This window comes from Lissotriton vulgaris, chromosome 12 (genome assembly GCF_964263255.1).
Source record: "Lissotriton vulgaris chromosome 12, aLisVul1.2, whole genome shotgun sequence".
NCBI classification, from domain to species: Eukaryota; Metazoa; Chordata; class Amphibia; order Caudata; family Salamandridae; genus Lissotriton; species Lissotriton vulgaris.
Genome location: NC_141700.1, coordinates 81,867,652 through 81,890,725, shown reverse-complemented (window position 1 = coordinate 81,890,725; position 23,074 = coordinate 81,867,652). Strand labels below are relative to the sequence as shown.

Genomic DNA, 23,074 nt, shown 5'->3' with positions numbered 1-23,074 from the left:
TTAAATGTTATCTTACATTTTATTGAAGAAAATAGACACATTTTTCAATCATAGTCCAACATTTTAAATTTCTGTTGCAAAATAGATGGCTGGCATTTTACATGTTTTATTGTGTTACACGTCAACGTTAAAGTGAACAATCCTGATATACTTTCACATAATTGTGGTATTTAAAAGGTTCATCTCATATAAAACATTAGAATGTTGACATTTTATATCTATACAAATATATATCTGTAATAGAGAAAAGTCTGAATTAAGCTTCTTATTACAATTGCATATGAACAAGGTTAGGCATGGTTTGGAAAGTGAGTATCTTTGATGCTATATATTTCATACGATATTTCAATGGGCTTTCTACCCACACCATGTCGTCTGAGGTGTCCAAGGCTTGTACTGTATACTAACAGAAGATAACTTTACATTTACCAAATATTGATAAAAATAATTTCCCCAATTATTGCTCACACTGAAAACCTGCCATGATTGCCGCCCTAAAGGATCAAAATTGAAGATCCTTCCATAAGCATATGGATTTTTTGTAGATTTAATTTGAACCAATAGGTTAGGTGTGATCTATCTTTAAATACTGAACATTCAAATATATGACCAGGCCCCATGACCCAAAAAATACATGCCAGCCACATATTCTGATGGTTTTAGAAAGTTAATTGTGCTTTGCTTTTGGCACAGGCAATTAAAAATTGCTGATGATAACATGACAGAACACGTCATTTAACTATTTAATGCAAAATACAGACAATTAAGAATTACTGCCCAATCATTCTCAGACAAAGTACAGCAATTCTAAATTCACACGTGTGAAGTTATTATGAATCCACTTAAAAATACAAAATACAAAACAAGAGCGATATCGGGTAATGTAACATAGTCCCATTCTGAAAATATCCGAAGCTCAGTGTATCCAAATTTACACTGCTTGCCTCATATAGCTAAATAAAGAAGGATAATGCTCCAATGAATTGTAAGTAATATAATATCTGTGCTAGCAAACCATTGCTTAGAGCCTGAAGAACCTTGTTCTTCCGTTGCTTCAATGCAATATAATGAAGTCCTTAATAGAGGATTAAGAATAGTTTCAAATTCAGCCCAACCCTATCCTGTAAACCTTCGAGGTCTGTGTGGTGGTGCCATGATCTGCTGGCCTCACCACGGCTTCCAATTGGCAGCCTTACACATGTACCCAAGTCTTTCCCCCACTGTGAATAGGGGGAACTTCTAGGTCTTCAAGGGAATTTAAAAGCATAGGTCCCCGAAAGTGAACTGGGGCAGAGAATGTTGGTAAGGCACTCTGGATGCTCAAACAGACAATGTTGGTAAGAGTCAATCTGGAGTGAGGCACACAAAAACAAGAAAACCTTTATGTGCCTAGAAATTAGTGCGATTGTTGTTCCATTTTATCATTTAAAAGATTATATATTAATATACATATTTTGAAAAATAAATACCGCCTGAGCGACCCATACGAATATTAAGGTCTTTTCTAAGGAGAACCATGGAGTACATGAACAGTACTACACTTCCTGTTTAGTGGCAGCATTTCATACAATGTCATCACTGGCCGTTAATGCAGAGCAAATGCAGGAAAATCTGAGCAGTCACATCAGGTTGGTTGCAACTCATTTAGTGTTACCACTTTGGTCATGGTCTGCTCTGTAAACTGGTGCTTACAGTACCTGGCAATTGCTAGTCCTCAGAAGAATGTATCAACCGGATAACCCACAAAAACTTCACTGAACCATCGTCTGTCAAGTGTTCCTGCGTAGCAAGCTTCAATTCTGTATAAATTCCACAGATATCACGATCAGCTTTTCTAAACGCAAGATATTTTATAGCAGTACATTGCAAAACAGACATCTATTCAAAATACAAAACAGCCAATATAATAGCTTCTTGGTCGTACACCAGAGAGACGGCATGTATTGACATCAATTCCTTTAGTTAAAAACCCAATGCCATAACATCCTTTTGTATCATTTGACACAACATTATTAGGAGTATAAAAATAAGAAGTAAAAAATAGATTTGCAAGCAATGCTACAACAGTTATTAATAGGAACAGTATACAAACCTAGTAAGAGATTAAGCAAACACGAGGAAAGTGGGATAATGAAGAACATTAAACATTGTTATACCATTCTCAACAAGCTGATAAATTAGAATGAGTGACCCTTTTGGGGGAGTCTAGACCTCTAGCGGTAAGTACAAGACCTCTGAGAGCTCTTCTGAACCATATTGTGCTGAACGTCGAACAAGCTATCTTACTTGACACAGGTAGAGCCACATCTTGAAGGTGAAGTCTGCCCAATGTTCAGAGTAGATACAAGTCGTTCACTCTCAGTCATCTCCTTTAAACTTGATGTTGGGCAACATTTATAGAGTGAGCAGACATGTTGCCAATGTAACGCTACCTCTTAGGCCAAACTGACCAATTTTTAAGAATATTTCAAACATGTAACACTGGACTGTTAGACATTATCCTAGATTATTTGACCAAAAAGCAACAGAGGTCATCAAATTCATACACTGTCAGCTGGGTACCCAAACACATGGTCTCAAGACTGTGTAAGGATTACTTGGCAAAGTTAAATATCTTTTTGGCATAAGGTGAACACTTCAGCTTGAACATGGAGACTAATATGAGTATCCTCTCCGTACTAAGGAAAAAAGCAGAAGATATTCTTCCTTATATGTCAGAAGGTGGAGCTGATTCTGGCCTTTGAGGTATTCATTTATAAGTATATATAAAGTTATGATACCCTGAAATGTAATCTGTGCCTTGCAGGAACCCCCTAGTAAACAGAAGATACATTGCTCCTTCTTGCTTTACCAACAGAATTCAATAACTTGCTGGTCGGTAAACTATATTTTTGAGTTTTCCCCGTTTGTTTGCATTCCGTAGAATATTAGTCCTGCAGGCCATCAACTAATAAACTACAAAGTGATGAAAGAGTGCAGTTGAGGTACAATGGAAGAATCAAACATTGTCAGGTGGGTACTGGTTTCTAAGATAATTTGACCCACCCCAGATGCACAAGAACTAGAGGCCAGTAGTGAAATAAAGATATATTTTCACTTTGAAAACAGAAACACACCCTTTCTATATCTTTTTTTGAGCCAAGTCTGTAAAAGCAGGCAGAAAACTGGTGTTGGATTGTTCCCGCCATTCTTTTTAGAAACGGAAGAAAGAAAACAAGAATAAATGCCTTATCACTGGCAGTCTGTAATCCACATACACTGAACAGTACACATGTATTAATTTTCTGAACACAAAAATGAGACATACTGTATACAACTGACACATTCCAACTTTTGCCTGTTTTTCGTGAATGATAGGTTCAAAGGTGGAGAATGTCTTGGTGTATATACGCTGTTCTCACACACAATGGGAAAGAAAATGAACTTACTCATAGTGGATGCTTGGCACTTTCGTGTGGACCAAGCCAACAAACTGTACAATAAGGGAATGATCATATCTCAAGAATTTGCAGTTGGAGTTGCATGTGTGATGTTCCAAAACTATTAACGATGCCCCCTGAGATTCACCAAGCAGGCAGATTTGCTCTACAAGTACACTATGGCTTCTCCAGATTATTAATTAAGGCATTAATAAAGGGCTAGCGGGAAGTGCAATGCCAACCCTCAACCTGCATGTAAACCTATCACAGCATTTAGTGACCTGGCATGGATTCGTGTATAACTAATGGTCATTTTATTCTAAATTCTGAACGTACTATGGAACTCTTAGCTTTGGGGACTGGTTTAAAAATTATCAGGAAATCTAATTGTGTAAGTTGCATATTGCAAAGGTCCAAGCTGCACTCCTTAAAAAGTGCTAGAAAAAATAAACAGTTGATTCTACTCACAAATTTAGCAAACAACCCAACAACCTTGACACTAGTAAACTTCTCTATAATAAGAAACAGTTCATGGGTCTTTGGCAAGAAAGCAGACCATAAAAAGGACCTGGGGTCATGTAGTGAGAAGATCCTTTACAAAGACACGCTGAGCGTGCACAGAATTTATCCTGGATAACGCAAGGTACCTTTACTCCCTAAAAGCGGTTTGTTTTTCGTTGTCAGAGCCACTGACATCTCATTGAAGTGAAGTACAGCCAGCTAAAGTAGTGTGGTAAGTCACACAGCCTGTAAAAAAAGAATTGTGTGTGGCAACCATTCCATACTCGTATATTCCAAATACCAGATGGTGAAAGTATGATATACTTTGATAAGATGTGGAAGGACTGAGAGGCCTACCCTTCAGAGAACCCATAGCTCTGGAAGTTGTTTCTTACAAAGGAACAGATAAACCTAAACAGGTTGGATTAAAGCTTGTATAAAAAGTTATTTCCACTCTCGGGTACATCCCAATTCAGACAGTAGTGCCAAATAATGTCTTTTCCAGTTCCTGGTCTTCACTATCATTTTCACAGAGGGAAAAATTATCATTGCTGTTGAGCACCCCGTTGCTTTGGGGTACTCTGAAGACGACGGGCGATTCAGATCCCAGGTCCGATCCTGGAAAGACTCCCAACCTCTCGCCTTCTGCCATGTACAGCAACAGGCTGTCCAGGAGGGGCCGGCTCTGGCAGATCTTGCTCAGCAGTTGACTGCGGTGCTTCAGTTGGGAAATCGCATCATCCTTCTCCTTGATCACTCCCAAGAGCTTCTGAGCAGTTTCCTCTGATCGAAGGATCCTTTCCTGAAGGTTAGCAATTTCCCTTTAAATAAACAGAAAGAAAATGCAGAATTTAACAGCTGTCAGTTGATTATCACTACTTTCATGGTGTTGTGGTTTCCTTTACTTCACCTCACATGGGATTTCACTTAGATTAGCTTGCTGTAAAAAGGGATGAAGAAGTTACTTACCTGAAACAAACGTTCTGTACTTCACTAATGAAAGTGGTACAGAGCACCTCACTTCTATGAATGCAAGCTGTACTGTGCAAGCAAGCAGCACTGTGCAATTATTTCAGTACCATGAATTATCTGCCTCCCCAAAATAATCCTCCATGAATCTACTCCTCTCTAAAACAACTTTCAAACACTGTAAATGAAAGCAGTACAGTGCACATCAAGTTTTCCCTAAGAATTATGCTACAAGAATCCATAACAACTCACTTTTCTTACTTTGCGGCTAGAATATAGACCAATCTGACCGACTTTCCCAAACTTAGTAAGTTACTTTAATAAAAAATGAGAAGGTGTGTTTACACAGAGGATCTAATGGATACTAAGCTTATAAGTGGAGACTATGGGAAGGGAATGAACATCACAGGCTGTCCATATGAGACTACAGTCAATGCCACTGCATGCAACAGTAGGAAGACAGGTGGTCAACATTTAGCCAAGAGTTCTCGAGAGAATGTAGACATAAGCAGTATAAATAAAAGGAAACAGCATAGATAAAGTTTCACCAGCGGTCCTGTTGGGAGTGTGGCGATATTTCTTGTAAACGGTCTACAGAAAGGGGAAGTTTTCTAAAGGCATGAATTCGCTATTTATTATCCTTTAATTATGTCAATGCATAAACTCGGTCACAAGATGATCAGCACCAGGGAACGCAGAGTACAGATTCGCGTTTTGAGGCATTTGAGACGGAGCCAGCAGTAAGGTTCTTGCCCACATGGCAGGCATGGGTACGAACAGAGCAGGTATTGAAAGTCATTGAGCGACCCTAGTCAGACAGTGGAAAAAGCAGCAGTGTCATGGAAATGTTGACAGCTTGAATTCGCAAAGGAGATTCTGATCAGGCATTGGAAATTTGCCTGGGTGCACAGGAAGCTGATATCAAAATCAAATCACCTAGGAGAGGTGGATGAGATCTCTCTGGGCCTGATCCACAGCAGGAATGAAGTATGCAATGGAAAGGATAATACTCATTTGGTTCACTACAGCCTATCTGGAAAGGGATTGTGTAATGAAAGACCGGTCCATCAAGAGACTACCCTTGCAAATAAATCTCACACAGTAGATGCGCCTTTTTGCTTTGGTTACAGGAATCAACCACAAAACTGTAGCCAAATAATTTCATGACTCTGCACGTAAAGTGAATTGTTGTGGTTGGGTGCAGACTAGCCCAACCTGCTTAGCAACTTTGAAATTGGTTGCTTGTATTTCCATGTAATGGGTAATTTGTCAGAGTAGAATTGATTTCTATTATCCCTTCTTCAACCATAAATGTATCGGAGATTGTGAGTACATTCCTATTGAACTGAGTAAAAGTAAGGAAAAAGATTTTTTTTGTGTAGTTTGTGTTCTGTACAAATGCTAAAGCTGAAGTACAAATGATTTTAGAAAAAAAACCTTACAGACTAACCAAGTCTGTGCACGCCTCTTTTGAGGACAACAATGCTACCTAGGTCTGTAATTGCACGCATTCAAAAACATGTTTGATTCTGCAAATCCCGAGGAGTCACCAGCTCTTTTCAAACCCCCAAATTCATAAAAAAAAGCCATTCCTGAAAATTTGGCTGCTGGTTAGGTATACAAACCTTTGTTTTATTTTAAGTGCTTTCTATTTCTGTCTTAGAAACAGGACTATGAGGACTAGATTCTCCCAAACTGCTTTTCAAATAGGGTTCAGAGTTTCAGGATATCCAGTATTCATAGTTTGCACATGGATTTTCAAAATCATCAATGTAATGATGCCTAATCTTAGACTTATCTTACTTAGGATGCAGGTTCATCACTGTTTCCATTTGGTGAAACGCCCTCAAAGTAAAGAAAAGATACATAAGTTTCAGACCCTACTGCAGATATCTCACGTTGAGAATTCTCTGCATAGTAGTTCTGGCGTTCAGGGTTCAGACGTGTTAAAAATAGGATGAGCTGCATTATGGCTGTGGAAAAAGTATAGCTTAAAATAATTTAAAGGAATTTCAAACAAAAATAAATCAGAACCACACTGGTAAGATTCATGGTGAAGCCAACGCTTGTGTCCGCTCGAAAGTGATATGAGGATATTTGGATATGCGTGTTTAGGATCATTATAATTTGGGTGTGATAGCAGTGAGTATGTGTGTGATTCTCAGTGATTGTTATAACTGAAAACTAACTTGTCTTCAACCTCCAAGTTGAGAGATGTGAATACGAGCTTCAAGTTTTTTTTTTCAGGTGTCAAACACATTTTCAGTTTTGCTTGTTTAAGGTAAAATAGATAATTCGTAAAGTCAATACACAGCTTGCTTTCTAGTAGCTGAGCTGAACACAGGCCTTCAGACGAATGGAGGGAACACAAATAAATGCATTATAGTTACACAGATAAGATTTAATACAAAACGTGAAAGTTGTGATTTAATTTTGGCACAAAAACATATTTTGTCAAAATGTTTTAAACAGACTTTTTAGGATCTTTTTACTTTTTTATGATGGGTTGTATTTGTATCTTCATGTATGTCATTTCAGTGTCTCAAATAAACAAATTTGACCTGTTTGTAAAATATATATATGTAAAAGAATATTAATAAAATGTTAGGGTAGAAAGAAAAAAATACTTGCATTGAAATTAGTAACATGAACCGAAAATAGATGAAGTATAAATCAATCTTTAAATTTAAAAAAAATATATGTACATAGGTGTTTCCCAACATCTAAAGGACATAACTGACAACTGTAATTTATAACTATGTGGTGATGCAATATTAAAACATACGATAGCAAAAACAGAAACTTATTTTAAGACAAAAAGGTTTTGAAATTCATCTTGCCACTTTTTCAAGATTAAACACGTGGCAACTCATTTTTATTTTTCTATATTTTGTTTATTTATAGGAAAAGATACACAAAAAAAGTTTAGAATGTTTAATGTAATTGATTAAATAGCCCAAATGAAGGGACCCAAATATCTAGAAATATGTGTTACCAAGTATTTTGCAAAATGTGTTGTCATTTCTGTGTAAGATTATAGCAACAATCTGTTGAACATATTAGAATAAAATGCATTATCACTCAAAATAAATCAGCACCTCCAAATACTGTTTGTGGTTTTCCTTCTGAATGTGATTCATGCTCTTAAATGTGTCTGAACACTCCTGTTGATGTTGTACCCATGAACTTTTTTTTTCCTAAATGTGATTATGCATCCACATGTGATTTTGCTCCTAAATGTGACAATACCATGCCGCCTACATGCCAAATATGATTTTGAATGCTTAAATGTGATTAGGCACATAAATGACGTTATGCTCTTTAATATTGTCCACATCCAAATTCATGCTGTCATGTGGGATTTTGAACCCCATTTCTGCATCCAAAAGTAATATCCGGTAGATGCACACCTTTTAAACCTAACATATTGCTTCCATGTATGATCTATGTATGGAGTGCTTTGACACCAAAATGCAAAACCACATTCAAATGATTTTAAACCTTAAGGTGACATGTAAGCTTTTTGTGGTTTTGAACCTTAAAGTATCTGCGCATTCTTGAATATGTTGTACTTGGGTTGTTTTTATACCTACGTGTGATTTTGATCCTAAGATATTTTGCAGAATCTTGCTGATGTTGGAACAGGAGCGATTTACCTTACAATTGATTTTAAATTAAATGGTGGTGATGTTTGATCAGTTCTCTCACTCCTGTTGCAAAAAAAATATTATTTTGCACCTGTGTGTGATTTTTGCTGTGTCGAGCAGTTCCAGAATTTAGTAATGGTACCAATGCTTACTATGTACCTGAATGTGGTTGGGTACCTAAATGTCAATTTGCTTCTGAGTGTTACAACATTCCTGCTTACTTTCTGCAAAGGGGGATTTTGCACATAAAAGTGATTTACAACCGAAAGAGATTTTGCACCTAAATATTTTTTGTACTACTAAATCCGGTGTGTGCCAATAAAGGTATTTTCAACTTTTGCAGCAAAGGTGAGGAATTTGGTTCCTAAAAGAGTTTCCACATTTCTGCTGATTTTGTACCTTAATATATTTGCACACTCAAGTGTGATTTTACATATAGTTGGGATTTCTGCACCAGAACGTTGTCCAGGGCCATGCTGATGCTGCACCAAGGGTGATATTCCAACTCAATGTGCTTCCAACCAAATGTGACATCATACTGAAGCACACCTTATACACCACACCTAATGATTTCTTACTTCCTCTCTGTACTAAGCACTGCATCAAATGTAGTTTTGCACTGTTTGTATACCTTAATGGGATTTTTGCTCCTCCAATAGATGTTGCAATAATAGTATTTTTGCACTTAAATGAGATTTTTAGCAGAAATATGATTTTGCTTCTATATGTGTTACTACATACCTGGTTTCTTTGCACCTACTTATGATTTTGAAACAAAGTGATTTTTGAGTGAACCAGAGAGTGGTGAGATATTTAGAACAACCAGGAAATACCTGTACCATTGGGTGAGGACGTTACCATGTGAGCTGTATAACTCCTATTCTGACTTGTTCCTCACAAAACTGGCATAACATTTGGAATGCATTACGTAACCCACAGAACTCTGCATGTATCAGTAGATGCTGATACACCAGTAGATTTCTGTTGGTATGACCTTCCGAAATTACCTGAGGAAAATGGCTCGGGGTTCAGTCATTTCTGTTCATGTTGAAATTTCAATCCTTACAGGAACACAAGTTTACACGGTTATCAGAATTTTGTTGGCAACTCGAAATTGGGGCCTAAAAGAACAAGCTACTTATCTTTGCTAACGCAATATCTTATACAGACTCAATCTAGCCAGTGATTCCTTACCTTAGAATATTCCCCATTTGCCAGACTGGATCCAGAAACTTTTTCTGAGCAGTCCCCTTGCGCGCCAGTAGACTCCGCACAGTGGCGTAGCAAAGGTTGGGTCCGCCCCCGGCAGCATGAGTTTTGGGGCAGCGGCACCCATACTCCACATTGCAAAGCAGGACCCTTACTCTGTAGGAGGAGAAGGGAGGCCAGTGTCTGGTGAGGTATCCAGACCACTGGCATCAGTCTGTTCCTCATACCAGTTATCCTCGGTCATGGTCTATTCTAGTGGGTTGGAATAACTATCGGGATGCTCTGATCCACTCCATTCATAATCCTCACAGGGACTTTGTGGGAAAATAAGGCTCTGTGTGGGTCTGACCCGGGCCGGTGTCGTGCATCACTGGTCAGGCTCCTTATCAAGTACGGAATAATGCTGGGTTGAGCACCACTGGTGCAACGAAAGGCGCCACCATCACGAACCCTGGTGGAGGTTGTATATTTATGACCAGAGTCTGTCCGGATCTAGGAACGGATCCTGAAGGCCTGACTGGTGCCAAGGGCAAACCCACCGGCAGCAGTCCAACCAGGGCCGCTCTTGGGCCCATGGGACCGAAGAAGCTCCAGAGTATGGCCTCATAAAATTACTTTAGTTGGGCTGGGGTTGCTCTGGGGAATTCGGGGAAGTGCAGAGGGAACCCAGGCTCGGTGTGGACTACGTGGGAGTGGGGCCTTGATTTGTGGGCTCTTTCCTGAGCCTCGTCCAATTACTTAGACCAATGCAGAGAACTCTAAGAATGCTTCAACTTCTTTTTGTGGGACTTACCAGATGAAGTCTGGGAATGTGACTTCAGGAGCAGTCACGGGGCCTCTCTCATGACCTGGAGCTGTGCAGAGTCATATGTCGAGCAGTCCGGAGCTTCGTGGCTCCCTTTCGAATTGCCTTCAGATGCATGCTCTTGCAATTCAAGCAAGCCTTGGAGACGTAGTCCGACTCAAAGCGCCAAAGGCAGATCAAGTGGAGGTCTATCATAGAGAATTGCCTGTAACAAGCACCACAAGGCCTAAAACCAGTAGGTTTTATAAGGGACATAGTCTAAATATTATGGTAAAAAGGCACACTGGTTGAAAGTTTTCAACAGCAAGTCCAACAAATCCAGTCAAAAAAAGACTGAGGGGAGCTCGATCTGGATCTACACTGATGGCGCTAAACAACACCACCTACCAGCGTGGTGGGACTGCTCAGAAAAGAGGAAAATGGTAAGGAAATATGCGGCTAGAAGCAATGGTGGGCTTCATAGGAATCCATCCTGGTAGAACAAGGCATGTAGGCAGGCGAAAGGTGACCTTTTAGAGGCCTTAAAGCAGAATAATAATAGGGACCTCATAAAAGCTAGGAGACAAATATATAGGAACCTTACACGTCACGCCAAGGGCGAATGGGAAAATGAGAAATGGGTAAATTTAACCTCAGCACTTAAGGTCAAAGACGCACGTAAGTTCTGGTTAATTGTGAGCACTGGCTCTCTTGAGCCAGACCAGGCAGTAACACCTAATATCGCTCCTGAGGTATGGGAACAACACTTTGCCGAGCTCTATAAGGAAGATACCCATGGCACAAATGCCCACATGCCTGATATAGTAAGTACTCTGGCCTCTGACCCGCATGACCTCAGGTTTTCCCTAGTCTAGGTCCGTGCGGCAAAAGCTAAGCTCCCTATGGGAAAAGCCCCAGGGTTGGACAAGGTTCCGGGGGACCTTTATAAACCGGATCCCGAGATATGGGCCCCTTATCTTCAAATAATTTTTAACGCAGTCCTTGGGGGAATGGCACCTCCTAATACTTGGTTGGGAGCCGAGTTGGTCCCAATCTTCAAGAAGGGATCACCTCTCCTCCCACTCAACTATAGGCCAATCAGCCTAATAGACGTATCTAGCTCCCTAGCTTCGTTCTTCCACGACAAAATCGCAGACATCCACAACAGCTTCAACAACCAACACGGAGACCAACCCACCCAACCTTCTGCCGTACCTTCACCCCCCTTGAACATCCTTACTGACTGGAACCCAATCTCCACTGAGGACACCATCCGCCTGATGAACTCCATCCACTCAGGATCCCCCACAGACCCATGCCCTCACCACATCTTCAACAAAGCTGATTCCATCATAGCACCACACCTCCGAGACGTCATCAATTGCTCCCTCAACTCCGCCACCTTCCCGGAAAGCTGGAAACACGCCAAACTCAGCTCCCTTCTGAAAAAACCCACAGCTGACCCCTCTGAACTCAAAAACTACCGCCCCATCTCGCTCCTTCCATTCCCGGCCAAAGTCATCGTGAAAGCTGTCAACAACCAACTCGCCGCCTTCCTCGAAACCAACAAATCCCTTGACGCCTCACAGTCCGGCTTCCGAGCAAAACACAGCACGGAGACCGCACTCATCGCAGCAATAGACGACATTCGAACTCTACTGGACAATGGAGACACAGTCGCCCTCATCCTCCTTGTCCTCTCCGCAGCCTTCGACACAGTCTGTCATAGCACCCTGTTACAACGCCTCAGAAACATCGGAATCCAAGGAAAAGCACTGGATTGGATCACCTCGTTCCTTGCCGGAAGAACCCAGAGAGTCCGCCTCCCACCATTCAAGTCAGAGGCCACTGAAGTCATCTGTGGCGTGCCACAAGGATCTTCACTCAGTCCCACCCTCTTCAACGTATACATGAGCCCCCTCGCGGCCATCGCACGCCAACACAACCTCAACATCATCTCCTACGCTGATGACACTCAACTGATCCTCTCACTCACCAAAGACCCTAACACCGCCAAAACAAACCTACATGAAGGAATGAAAGAAGTAGCCGATTGGATGAAGCACAGCCGTCTGAAACTGAATTCCGACAAAACAGAAGTCCTTATCCTAGGAACTTCCCCCTCTGCCTGGGACGACTCCTGGTGGCCAGAGTCCCTTGGAAAAGCACCCATCCCGACAGACCACGCACGGAACCTGGGCGTCATCCTGGACTCCTCACTCTCGATGACCAGACAGGTCAACGCCGTCTCATCATCGTGTTTCAACATTCTTCGCATGCTCAAAAAAACTTTTCGCTGGATCCCCACCGAAACTAGAAAAACGGTCACCCACGCACTGGTTACAAGCCGCCTGGACTACGGAAACACCCTATACGCCGGCACCACCGCAAAACTCCAGAAAAAACTCCAACGCATCCAGAACGCATCAGCCAGACTCATACTAGACATCCCGCGTAACGACCACATTTCTGGTTACCTGAAAAACCTCCACTGGCTCCCCGTCAATAAGAGGATAACATTCCGCCTCCTAACCCACGCACACAAAGCACTTTACGAACTCGGACCCGAATTCCTCAACACACTACCTTCCTTCTACACCCCCCCCCCGCCAGCTACGCTCCTCCAACCAAGCCCTTGCTGCTGTACCTCGCATCAACAAAACCACCATGGGAGGAAGATCCTTCTCCTACCTGGCGGCTAAAACCTGGAACTCACTTCCCACCCACCTGCGCCTCACTCAGAACCACTTAGCATTCAGAAAGCAACTTAAAACCTGGATTTTCGACAAGTAACTCTCCACCCTTCTCCAAGTGCCTTGAGACCCTCTGGGTATGTAGCGCGCTATACAAATTAACTGAATTGAATTGAATTGAATCCCAAAAACTTTTCTCAAGGCTGATATTGGACCGTCTCTTAGATTGGGTTGAGGACTCAGAAATTCTGAGTGATTATCAGGCTGGCTTCAGAAGAAATGTATCCACCACTGACCAGATCTTTAGATTAAACATGCTCTACTGGAAAACGGTCAAAGTCCAGGGCGGCTCGCTTTACACTGTTTTCGTTGACCTCCGTGCGGCCTTCGATCTGGTCCCACGGGGGAAACTTTGGAGAGTATTGAGGGACGTAGGCATTCCAACCCCCCTCTTAAATATCCTAATTCGTCTCCATTCTCAGAACTTCGAGAGGGTAAGGTGTGGGAGACACGGCACTTTGTCATCTAGCTTCTCCGTTGGCAGGGGGGTAAGGCAGGGTTGTGTTTTGGCACCAACCCTGTTTTGCCTCTTTGTCAACGGAGTAATCAATCACCTGAATATGGTCCCCAATAGAGACGCTCCAAGGCTCGCTGGTGAAGGGATCTCTGCGATCATGTTCGCAGATGATACCCTGCTGCTGGCTAAGACACCAATGGGCATACAGCGAGTCTTTGACGCATTTGTCTCATTTAGCCATGATCAGGGATTAGAAATAAATACATCCAAAACAAAGTTTATGATTTTTAACCCTCCGAAAACATCCCGCCCAAACCCTGCTATAGGTGGTGTTAGTCTAGAGAGAGTCCAAACGTTTGAATATCTGGGACTAACCCTAAATGAGGATATGACTTGGGTACAACATCAGATCAAAACCCAATTAAAACTCTCCCAAAAAGCAGGTGGGATTCTTAAACTTCTGAAGCAAACTGTCTCTAAACCTATTTCCTCCCCTCTTGAAATCTATAAAATGCAGGCACGGGGAGCGGTGATCTATGGTGGTGAGCTATGGGGCCATAACTGCCACCCTGATATCACCACTATAGAAAACGGGTTTCTTAGGCAATTAGTATCTTTGCCAGCCAGCACGCCCCTACTTCCCCTCAGGATGGACTTGGGACTCAGACCCCTCAAGGAAGAACTGGGACTTAAACCTCTTACCTTCTGGAGACGGCTTTGGGTTACACCTGAACTTGTCAGCTATAGGCGAGAGCTCTCAGAACTTTTAAAAACACCAAATGTTTGGAACTTGCCCTGGCTGAAATACATTGGGCAAGAATTTGACAGACTAGGATGCCCTCTATTATGGTCTAACCCTGAAGAAGCGTGTAGAGGTGTATCCCGGCGGGAATTGGTTAGCCTGTACTATGATAAAAACATGTCCGCCTGCCTAACCAACGCAAAAATTGGTACACTGACGAGAACATTTTTGGGTCAAAAGGACTACTACAAACTGGAATCTGCTTTTGATATTATTAGCCCTAATGCCCATAGGAAGCTATATCTCCAATGGAGATATGACTCCCTACCGATAAGGACCTTGACCGCACGCTGGCATCCTAATGCCCCCAGAAATTGCCCTGCGTGTAGTGCTGAATTTGAGTCTGAGTTACACCTGATTTTCTTTTGCCCTTCCTACAAAACTTCTAGGAAGAAGTGGATTATCCCTACCTGCAAAAACCTGGGCATCAGGCAGTGTTCTCAATCATATCGAATATTAAAAACTGACCTGTCACCAATAATTGTTTTTGCGGTCACAAAATTCTTGGCTGCTATGTGGAATACCAGAAGAAAATATTTGGAAAATTGAGATCCATTACAGTTGTGTAACTTGCCTAGTTGTTCTGGGGTCTGTGGTGATCGGGGGCCTTTTATAGGGGTTTGCCCCAAGATTGGCTGTATGACAATGTTTTTACCATAATTTTAATATAACGGAACTTGTTTTTATCTTAATAACCGTAATGATATTTGATGTATTTTACTGTGCATTCTTTTATGACATTTTCTATGTCGAAATAAAGACGAAAAATGAAATTAATATGCGGCTAGAAGTCTCTATCAGATGTTTTCTACACTCCCATATTGAATTTGCATTTCAAAATCAATACCAACAAACATAAAACAGAGCGTTTCTTATATCAGATCAGATTTCAGGATGTACAAAAAGGACACCTCAGAGATCCTACTCTTGCTGACATACCCAAACCAAAACCGAGCCCGGACACATATCTGAAAAACAAATTTGCGAAAAATACCATATTCGGAGAATGGGATCCATCAAAACTGACCCACTCACAGGTGGCAAACCTGGTGGAACCTACTGACAATTATTTTAAGGACAATTAGGATTCACGCATGGTATGGGCGGCATACAAAACCAGGGTGTTGAGGAGTAAAGCCCAACCCAAAATTGGTAATAAAAAATGGACACAGCAGAGAAAATTCATGTAATAAATGCAGTTAGTCTCTGGAAGGATTTACAAGCGACCCCTGCCTCCCCTCCCCCCCCCCCCCCCCCCCCCCAAGTAAGAAGAAATTAGACAGCTGAAACTGCGCCAAGTTACTTACAAGGATGTCGTTGAAAAAAGGACTAGCGTACACTATTTTAACATATGGTATAGCTGTATGAAGTGGGAAGCAAGGCAAAATGTCTTTTGAGATAGTTTAATAGAAGGTAGAAAGATGTGCGGTGGGTTGGAGAAATTATATCAATAGTAGGTGGCCAACAGAGTTCATGGATAAGGATATTGCTCAGTTCTTCGCAGACTCCGGTCAGGATTTGCATACAGCAAAGGAAACCACAAGGGGCTAAACAGATTTCCATCTTTCTGGACATCCTTCAGCTCCGGGACTAATCAGGGGAGGAGAGGCAAGACCTAATAATTCCACACAATTGATGAACAGATGCTATTCAGCTGCTACACAGTGGAAGGATCGGTGAGCGCCGACAGAGTGGCAGCTGAACTCTTTAAGACACTGCCCTCTAGATGAGGATCCAAGTTTACTAGACATGTCAGTGCGATAGAAGACGTTATATACAGTAATCAGAGTGGTTCATGCCAGCTAGGCATAATATTAGAAGAGTGTACAAAGCCATCACTGTACCTGAAAGACTGCAGACCCTATTGGCACTCATGTTAATAGGCTTTGAGAAGGCTTTCGACGGTATGTCTTGGGAGTACCTGTTCACCATCCTGACACACGTTGGGTTCTGGGTTGAACTTTAAAACCCTTACCATACTGCTATATAGAGCCCTGGTAGCACATGTAAGGGTGAAAGGCACTCTATTGGCCTCTTTAAACTAAACAGAGGCATAAGAAGAGGTCGATGAATATACTTATCTCGGCAGGATCTTTTCAAAGAGTCTGAAAAATATAAAGTAGATAAATAATTTAAAGAGGAAATCAGAATTGCATGCCGGGGCCCTTTCCAGATTGTATTCAGCTACTGGGAACAGGCATTTCTCTTCACTGCTAAAAGTATACAGAGTAAAGATTCCCGCTGTTTTATCCTATGCCACAGAATACATCCCAATAAAACAGTGGTCTTATATGGACCAAATAGAAGGGAAAATTTTGAAGAAAATTTTGAAGGTCTCCGAATCTACACCGGTGCAAGCTCTAAGACTTGAATTTTCAATTACAAGTTCCTATGCTACAGCCGTTGCTAAGGTAATCAGGTGGGCTTACAATCTCCTTCATGCAAAAGAAGGATCACTACGATACTTACTAAAGACCAAGACTTTTGAACTAGATGCTTCAAAGCAAACATTCTTCAGGAATATGACCGTGGTATTCCAAATTGCTAAGATCAGCACGGATATTTTGCTCACCTGGTCAGCCTCGCAACTGAAACTTTTTCCAAAATGTTTTACTCCTAAATTGAGTTTCGAACTTGATTTTGCACACTGCAGCAAATTATCTTTGCATAAACTTTACGTTGAGACATTGGAGTACAAGCATGTACAGACATACCTAGGATTTTCCCTCACACATGGTGCAAGGAGGGCAAATACAATGCTGCAACTAGGTATTTTACCAGTGTTAACTTTCACATCAAGACGGACATCAGGTGGATCCCCATTATGTACTCTTTGTCAAGGTGGAGATCAGAACATCGAGCACCTTTTATTTGTATGCCCAAACGCAAACGTAGTAACAGCACGGTTAAGACATCTTGATCCAATACACCGTAAATGTAGAATTTCATCAGTAAAAGAATTGTTATTCGTGTGCAAACAACCACCTAATGAATTTGTATGTTACCATTTTTATAAATTTTTAAAATCTTTTTTAACATTATATTAATCTATAATGAATCCCTTTCTCTGTAACCTGTCTTTTATATAATATTTGTGGTCCTCAGTTGAGTACCGAAACAAATAAAATTACTTTGACTTGAAACCGAGGCATAAGACATGAGTACCTTCTGCTGCCCATACTCTTTGCCATAGCAGCTGAATCAATGGCTCAACATCTATGGCTGAATATTCAGATATTGTGGTTCTGCTGGACGAGCAAGCTCCAGGGCAAAATATGTGGATACCTACTTCTGTACATCTCCTGCCCATACATTTCTTGCTGCAAGATCATACAAACTCTAGAGGATTTTGGTTGGTTTTTTCACCTTGGAGTTAACTGGAATTAAACTAGGTTGTTCGTCTTGATCTCAAGGGTCAGAGTAAAAACAGGGTTCGATCGGCAGTGGATCATAATTATGCACTTTGGCTGCTTAATTCCACTCTCAACCCGACATCTCAGGACCCTTATCTAGCTGAGTAAGCACCACATGGTACATGGTGGCTTTCACCAAATGTTTCAAGTCCACCTATGATAGTAAGAAAAGGTATCCATCATGCCTAGTCCACTATCAGAAAACATACTTGCTTGCAATCAGTGACTGATATATAGCTCCACGGATGCACCCAACATACCGTACTGAACTCTGCCAAGTAAGGCAAGCTGCTGTTGCATTATTTATACGAGGAAACCTGCCAAAGTACCTTCCCTCCACAACCTAAACTGTTAGCGAATTATGGAGAACAGCACTCAAATGAAATAATTTGAACAGCAAATTCAAGAAGAGACCGCCTCTGGCTGGGTACTTGCCTGCCACAGGTTAATAAGTTGTGAGGATTCAGTGAGTGGGAAAGCATTTGGCCTGAGACTCTCAGTTTTTTTGATACCTGCAAATCTGACATGTGCTCCAACCATAACTGACATCTGACATAACTATCATAAATTCAACCCTCTGGAGGTTAAGCTCCCCATGTCTCACGTACCTCAACATTGTAGTATATATTGTCACTGTGGTTATGAACACGCCCAACACATTCTACAAACTCCGGGAGGAATGAGAAAAGATTTCACAATGCTCGAGAAGGAAAACTATTCCTTCACACTGATGGATCAGAACAGCAAGCTATTTCCCTCTATATCACCTGATCCAATTAAATAATTTACACCTAATGTATCTTCCCCTTCTACGACTATAACGCATGGAGATTAGCTCTGACCAACCTGCCTCAGATGTAAATCTGAGGTAGGAGGCTTCCTGCACACTATTTGGTCAGGTAAGCTTTTTATGTCTTTTTGGCATGTTGTGCAGGCACCATATAAATGATCTTGGGTCGCCCTCTAAATTTATACCCTAAAATGGCACTCCTCATCATACCGGAAGATGAAGATTTCACTCTTTATCAGAAATCAGTTGGTCACGTGGATAGGAGAAAATGTTCAGAAATGGAGAGTATCCAAACCACCAACAACTCGTGGATGGAAGGCCAGCATTGACACTATCAGTACACTTGAGAAGCTGATTTATGAGGCCCGAGAATGCCCCAAAAGTATAGAAAGACTTAAAACAACTGGAAACCATAAAGAGGGTACACACTGATTTAAGGGGAGTGAGAAAGGTTCACATACAACCCATTATGTTTATTTAGGTATAGGATCGCATGGGTTTATTACCTATACTGCATTGTTAATTCCAGTTCGTATTAAATGTTCAACCTAGCTAGGATGCAGATACCGGAGGCATCATCACCCTGAAAGGATTTTGTTTGCATTTCCTAACAAATGCAAATAAAAAGAATTGATAAAAAATGTCTCAAGGAAAGGCCAGTTACGGAAATCAATTAAAACATTATAGATTCAGCAAAATCCACTGGCTTCATACTAAACAGGAACCTGAATCTACAACTTCACATTAACAGTGCACACAATTCAGAATGAGATTATTAAGGGATCAAACTCCTACTTCTATTCTCCGACTTCAAAAAAGTCATCCAGGACTTGGTTTTGTTAAGAATGGATTTGACAACTGCCTCCTATTGAGACTTCCCAAAGTCCACCTGGATCCTCACATAGTAACCCTACAGGCTACAGCCAGACTGGTCCTGAGATCCACTAAATCTGAACATATCTCCCATTCATAGGTCCTTGAACTAGCTCCCTGAAAAAACTAAAAAATATGCTCACGCCTGCATCCATCACTTATAAAGCCTTACATGAGGACATCCCTAAATACCTCACTAAGAAAATCTGGATCTCAGTGCTATCTAAGGAGATTTGACTGCCTCTGGGAAAGGCCAGTCATGCAGAAATCAAAAACACGTACTCAGTCTTAAGTGACGTCCAAGAGTAGGGAACGTTATTATCACAAAAACTATAACTTAATACATGACTTTTAAAAACAAGCATTTGCAATGCAATAGGTCTCGCATTTGCGAAATTTTAAGCTATTGGCATTGTAAACCAACACATAAATAAAAGGTTTGTTATTTACAATGCCAGTAGCTCAAAGTTTTGCAAAAGCGAGACCTATTGCATTGTAAATGCTTGTTTCTTTTTGTTTAAGCATTCCTGAAGACTGCATGTGTTTTCCATCTCACTCCCTCATCTGCTTTTCTCTCCACCAAGCAAGTAGCTTTCTCTCACCTATGTGCTTATCTCCACCCATCCGCACTCATGTTGCTCGCTCTCGCCTGTGTGCTTCTCCATTGTACTCCATGTTGTATTATTTTGCCTGTGTAGCCTGCAGTAGCAAAGCAAGCGTCCCACTCTCACAAAAGGCGTAAATACAGTCTTCCGTTTCCCGAAGAGCAGATCCAGCAGGGCAGAGTTGTATGTACACTTAAGACGTGACTGACCTGTAGAGAAAAGACCTATCTAGAGCGGGGGCTTCACTCACTGGGAGGAATGTATAGGAGGATGAGTTTGTGAATATACAAGTTGACACCACTCTAACATATGTGATATTCCACGTCAGCACCTGTGTTGATTCTTCAGTTTTCCATGTATTGAGACATTTCAGTAACCTAGTAGGTCACTGTTATTAGAAGAAGACTCACCATGCTCTATACAAAATCACAGGTGCCAACCTCTTCAAAATGGTTTTGAATGTATATGTATGAGGCTCTGTGTAATCCCAGCCTCGGTGCTGCACCTGTTTAAAACGTTGAGGACCCCCAGTGATTTCAGGCTTGCTACCAAGACAAATGTATATTTATTGGCACAGCAGCCACATCACAATGCCATTTCGTTTGAAAGGATTTCGAGATTTGTTATTTTGAATGTATTGCAACTAGGTGGCTACAGGATATCAAAGCTATGGAAGGTTAAGGGCCTATGTGCCAATAGGACTGATTCGGGCACTAGACTCACTTTATTTTGGCTGTATTCCGCAGAAAATGCTTTGCTACAATAGAAGTAAATGGGGAAAATAGATTCCCATGTTTGTTTTTGTTTTTCAAAATCTCCCACCTTCCTGTCCTGAAAAGCTAGCACGTAGGCAAGGGACCTTGTCGTATTCAGGGAATTGTTGTCAGTCTGTAATGTACGTATTTTGGAGCCAGACGTATCCCTTTCATAGATTTGTCCACTTTTCGAGAGATATCAGGTGTCCACACATTTCAGTGATCTTCACAGTACAGTTTACAATAACATCAGAGTGTTTATAACATTGACCAATTTCAAATATATAACATTGACCAATTTCAAATATATCAAGTTCAGCATGAGTAAGCTTGCCGGTCAGCGAACAACACAAGTTCCTGGAATGTGAGGATGGTGTGTCTTTGTGAAGCTGCGAGCCTTGTGTGTGTGTGTGTGTGTTTTTAATGTAATCTGATGTTAAGTAGGTTCTCGAAGACATTGACCTGCCAAGTGCAAATTTCAACAGCTTCACACTTCCATGAAATCTGTGAACTTGAGCTGCCCGCGGAAAAAGCGAAGATATATAAAAATAACCAGCACTGCCTCTCCCCTACCTCCTCCCCCAACGCGCAGGAATGACTGCAAAAATGCAAAGGAAAAAAAAAATTGCCGGAAACGCGATAATGAATCCCGCCCCTCCGGACTGGTGACCTGACTCATGGTTGCCATAGCGATATTTTAGAAAATACGTTTGCGACACCGTAAGTCACGTCACCCAGTCCTCGAAAGGCGGGATCACAGCTGGACAAATCATCCGAACACGGGCTTTGTCCAGTGGCAGGCCTCCGTCAATGGAAGAAGGGGCGTGGTTTCATGCCCCTTCTTGCTAACAAGAACTCTCGCCTGCGACAGCGCATGCGCTGCAACGCAGGCTTCGACCTAAAGAACTGAAAATTCAGTTACATGTGCACAACTGACTGATCTAGATAAAAAGGCTTATTCACAACTTTTGTACCATGATACTGTATTAAAATCTACACCCCACTAACCTAAGTCTAACCATAATTTTAGAATATGCAAAGATCAAAACCTTTAAAACTTTTTTTAAGTCAATAGAATGCAATATAGTCAAGTTTTAATAAAACATATCGACTTGTACTTTTTACTTTTTAACTGAAAGCCCCCTGTCACCCTACAGCCTATTTTATTATTCTTAATGTTGGAGGCCTGCTGGTTTTTAAGCACAATGAACCATCATCTGAGGTAAAGTAGGGATAATGGTTCCAAGGAACTAATAAAGTATGAAAGTTAAGATTAAAATGAATGTCCCCAGAACACTTAACACTCAAAGCCATTGATAGATGTACTCCGCAATAAGCAATTGACACATCCAGCAAAAAGGTGCACACAATACTCATACCTGTCTTTTAAGAAAAACTTTGTTTTTTTAGGTGATGGCTCATTCTGGCAAAAGCACTGCAATTACCCAAACCTACTAGTCTTCAGGAAAGGAAAAATCTCAACTTTCACAGTTCTCACACCACTCTTTGAAAAAGAACAGAAGCTTGCTTGAAGCCAAAGAGGAGAGAAGAATTAATTTAAGTTACGGCTCCAGATACCACATTCCCATATGAACTGGATTTCAGATGCCCAGATGTATAGAGGATTATTTATCTACCGCTACCATACCTGTCTTTCCCTTCTGTGATCTCCCGAATTGTTGTGCGGAATTGTTCATCCTTCCTGATCAGGCTCTCTGCCTGCTCCCTCACAGTCGCTTCAGTGGTCCCAAGGCGCTGCTCCAGTTCAGCCACCCGCTGGTGTAGTGCCACTAGATGGGCATTGGCCTCCTTGATCTGCAGCGGCGAGAGTATTGACATTGCTCGGAGGTTCCCCTACAACTTTCTCTAAAATCCTACGTAGTGTCTGTCTGTTGAGGCAAAGTAACCTGAGACCAGCAGAATACCGCAGCAAAGGGATATGAGCCTTTCCTCTGTATATCAAATCTGTACAGGAAATCTGAATGGCCCCAATATTTTCCCCAAAATTACCTCAACAATAGTTTGTCTCCAGTGTTCCCTTCAAAGCTTCACAAATGAGTAATTAGCTTACAATCACATCTTCACAGAGAAGGACTG

General features: G+C 41.4%; 2 protein-coding genes across 2 annotated transcripts in view; one reads left to right on the top strand and one right to left on the bottom strand.

The window, feature by feature from the left end:
• CAPS (calcyphosine) overlaps window positions 1–23,074 on the top strand; it is a 187,901-nt gene that overhangs the window by 5,152 nt on the left and 159,675 nt on the right. The gene's annotated exons all lie outside the window — the stretch shown is intronic.
• On the bottom strand, window positions 1–23,074 carry LOC147673388 (vimentin-type intermediate filament-associated coiled-coil protein-like). The gene is made up of 2 exons (XM_086947249.1): window positions 22,626–23,074; window positions 1–4,741 (listed from the first exon to the last, which is right to left on the bottom strand). Exons 1-2 carry the CDS (start codon window positions 22,814–22,816, stop codon window positions 4,393–4,395), a joined length of 540 nt encoding a protein of 179 aa, XP_086803375.1. The 5' UTR covers window positions 22,817–23,074; the 3' UTR covers window positions 1–4,392.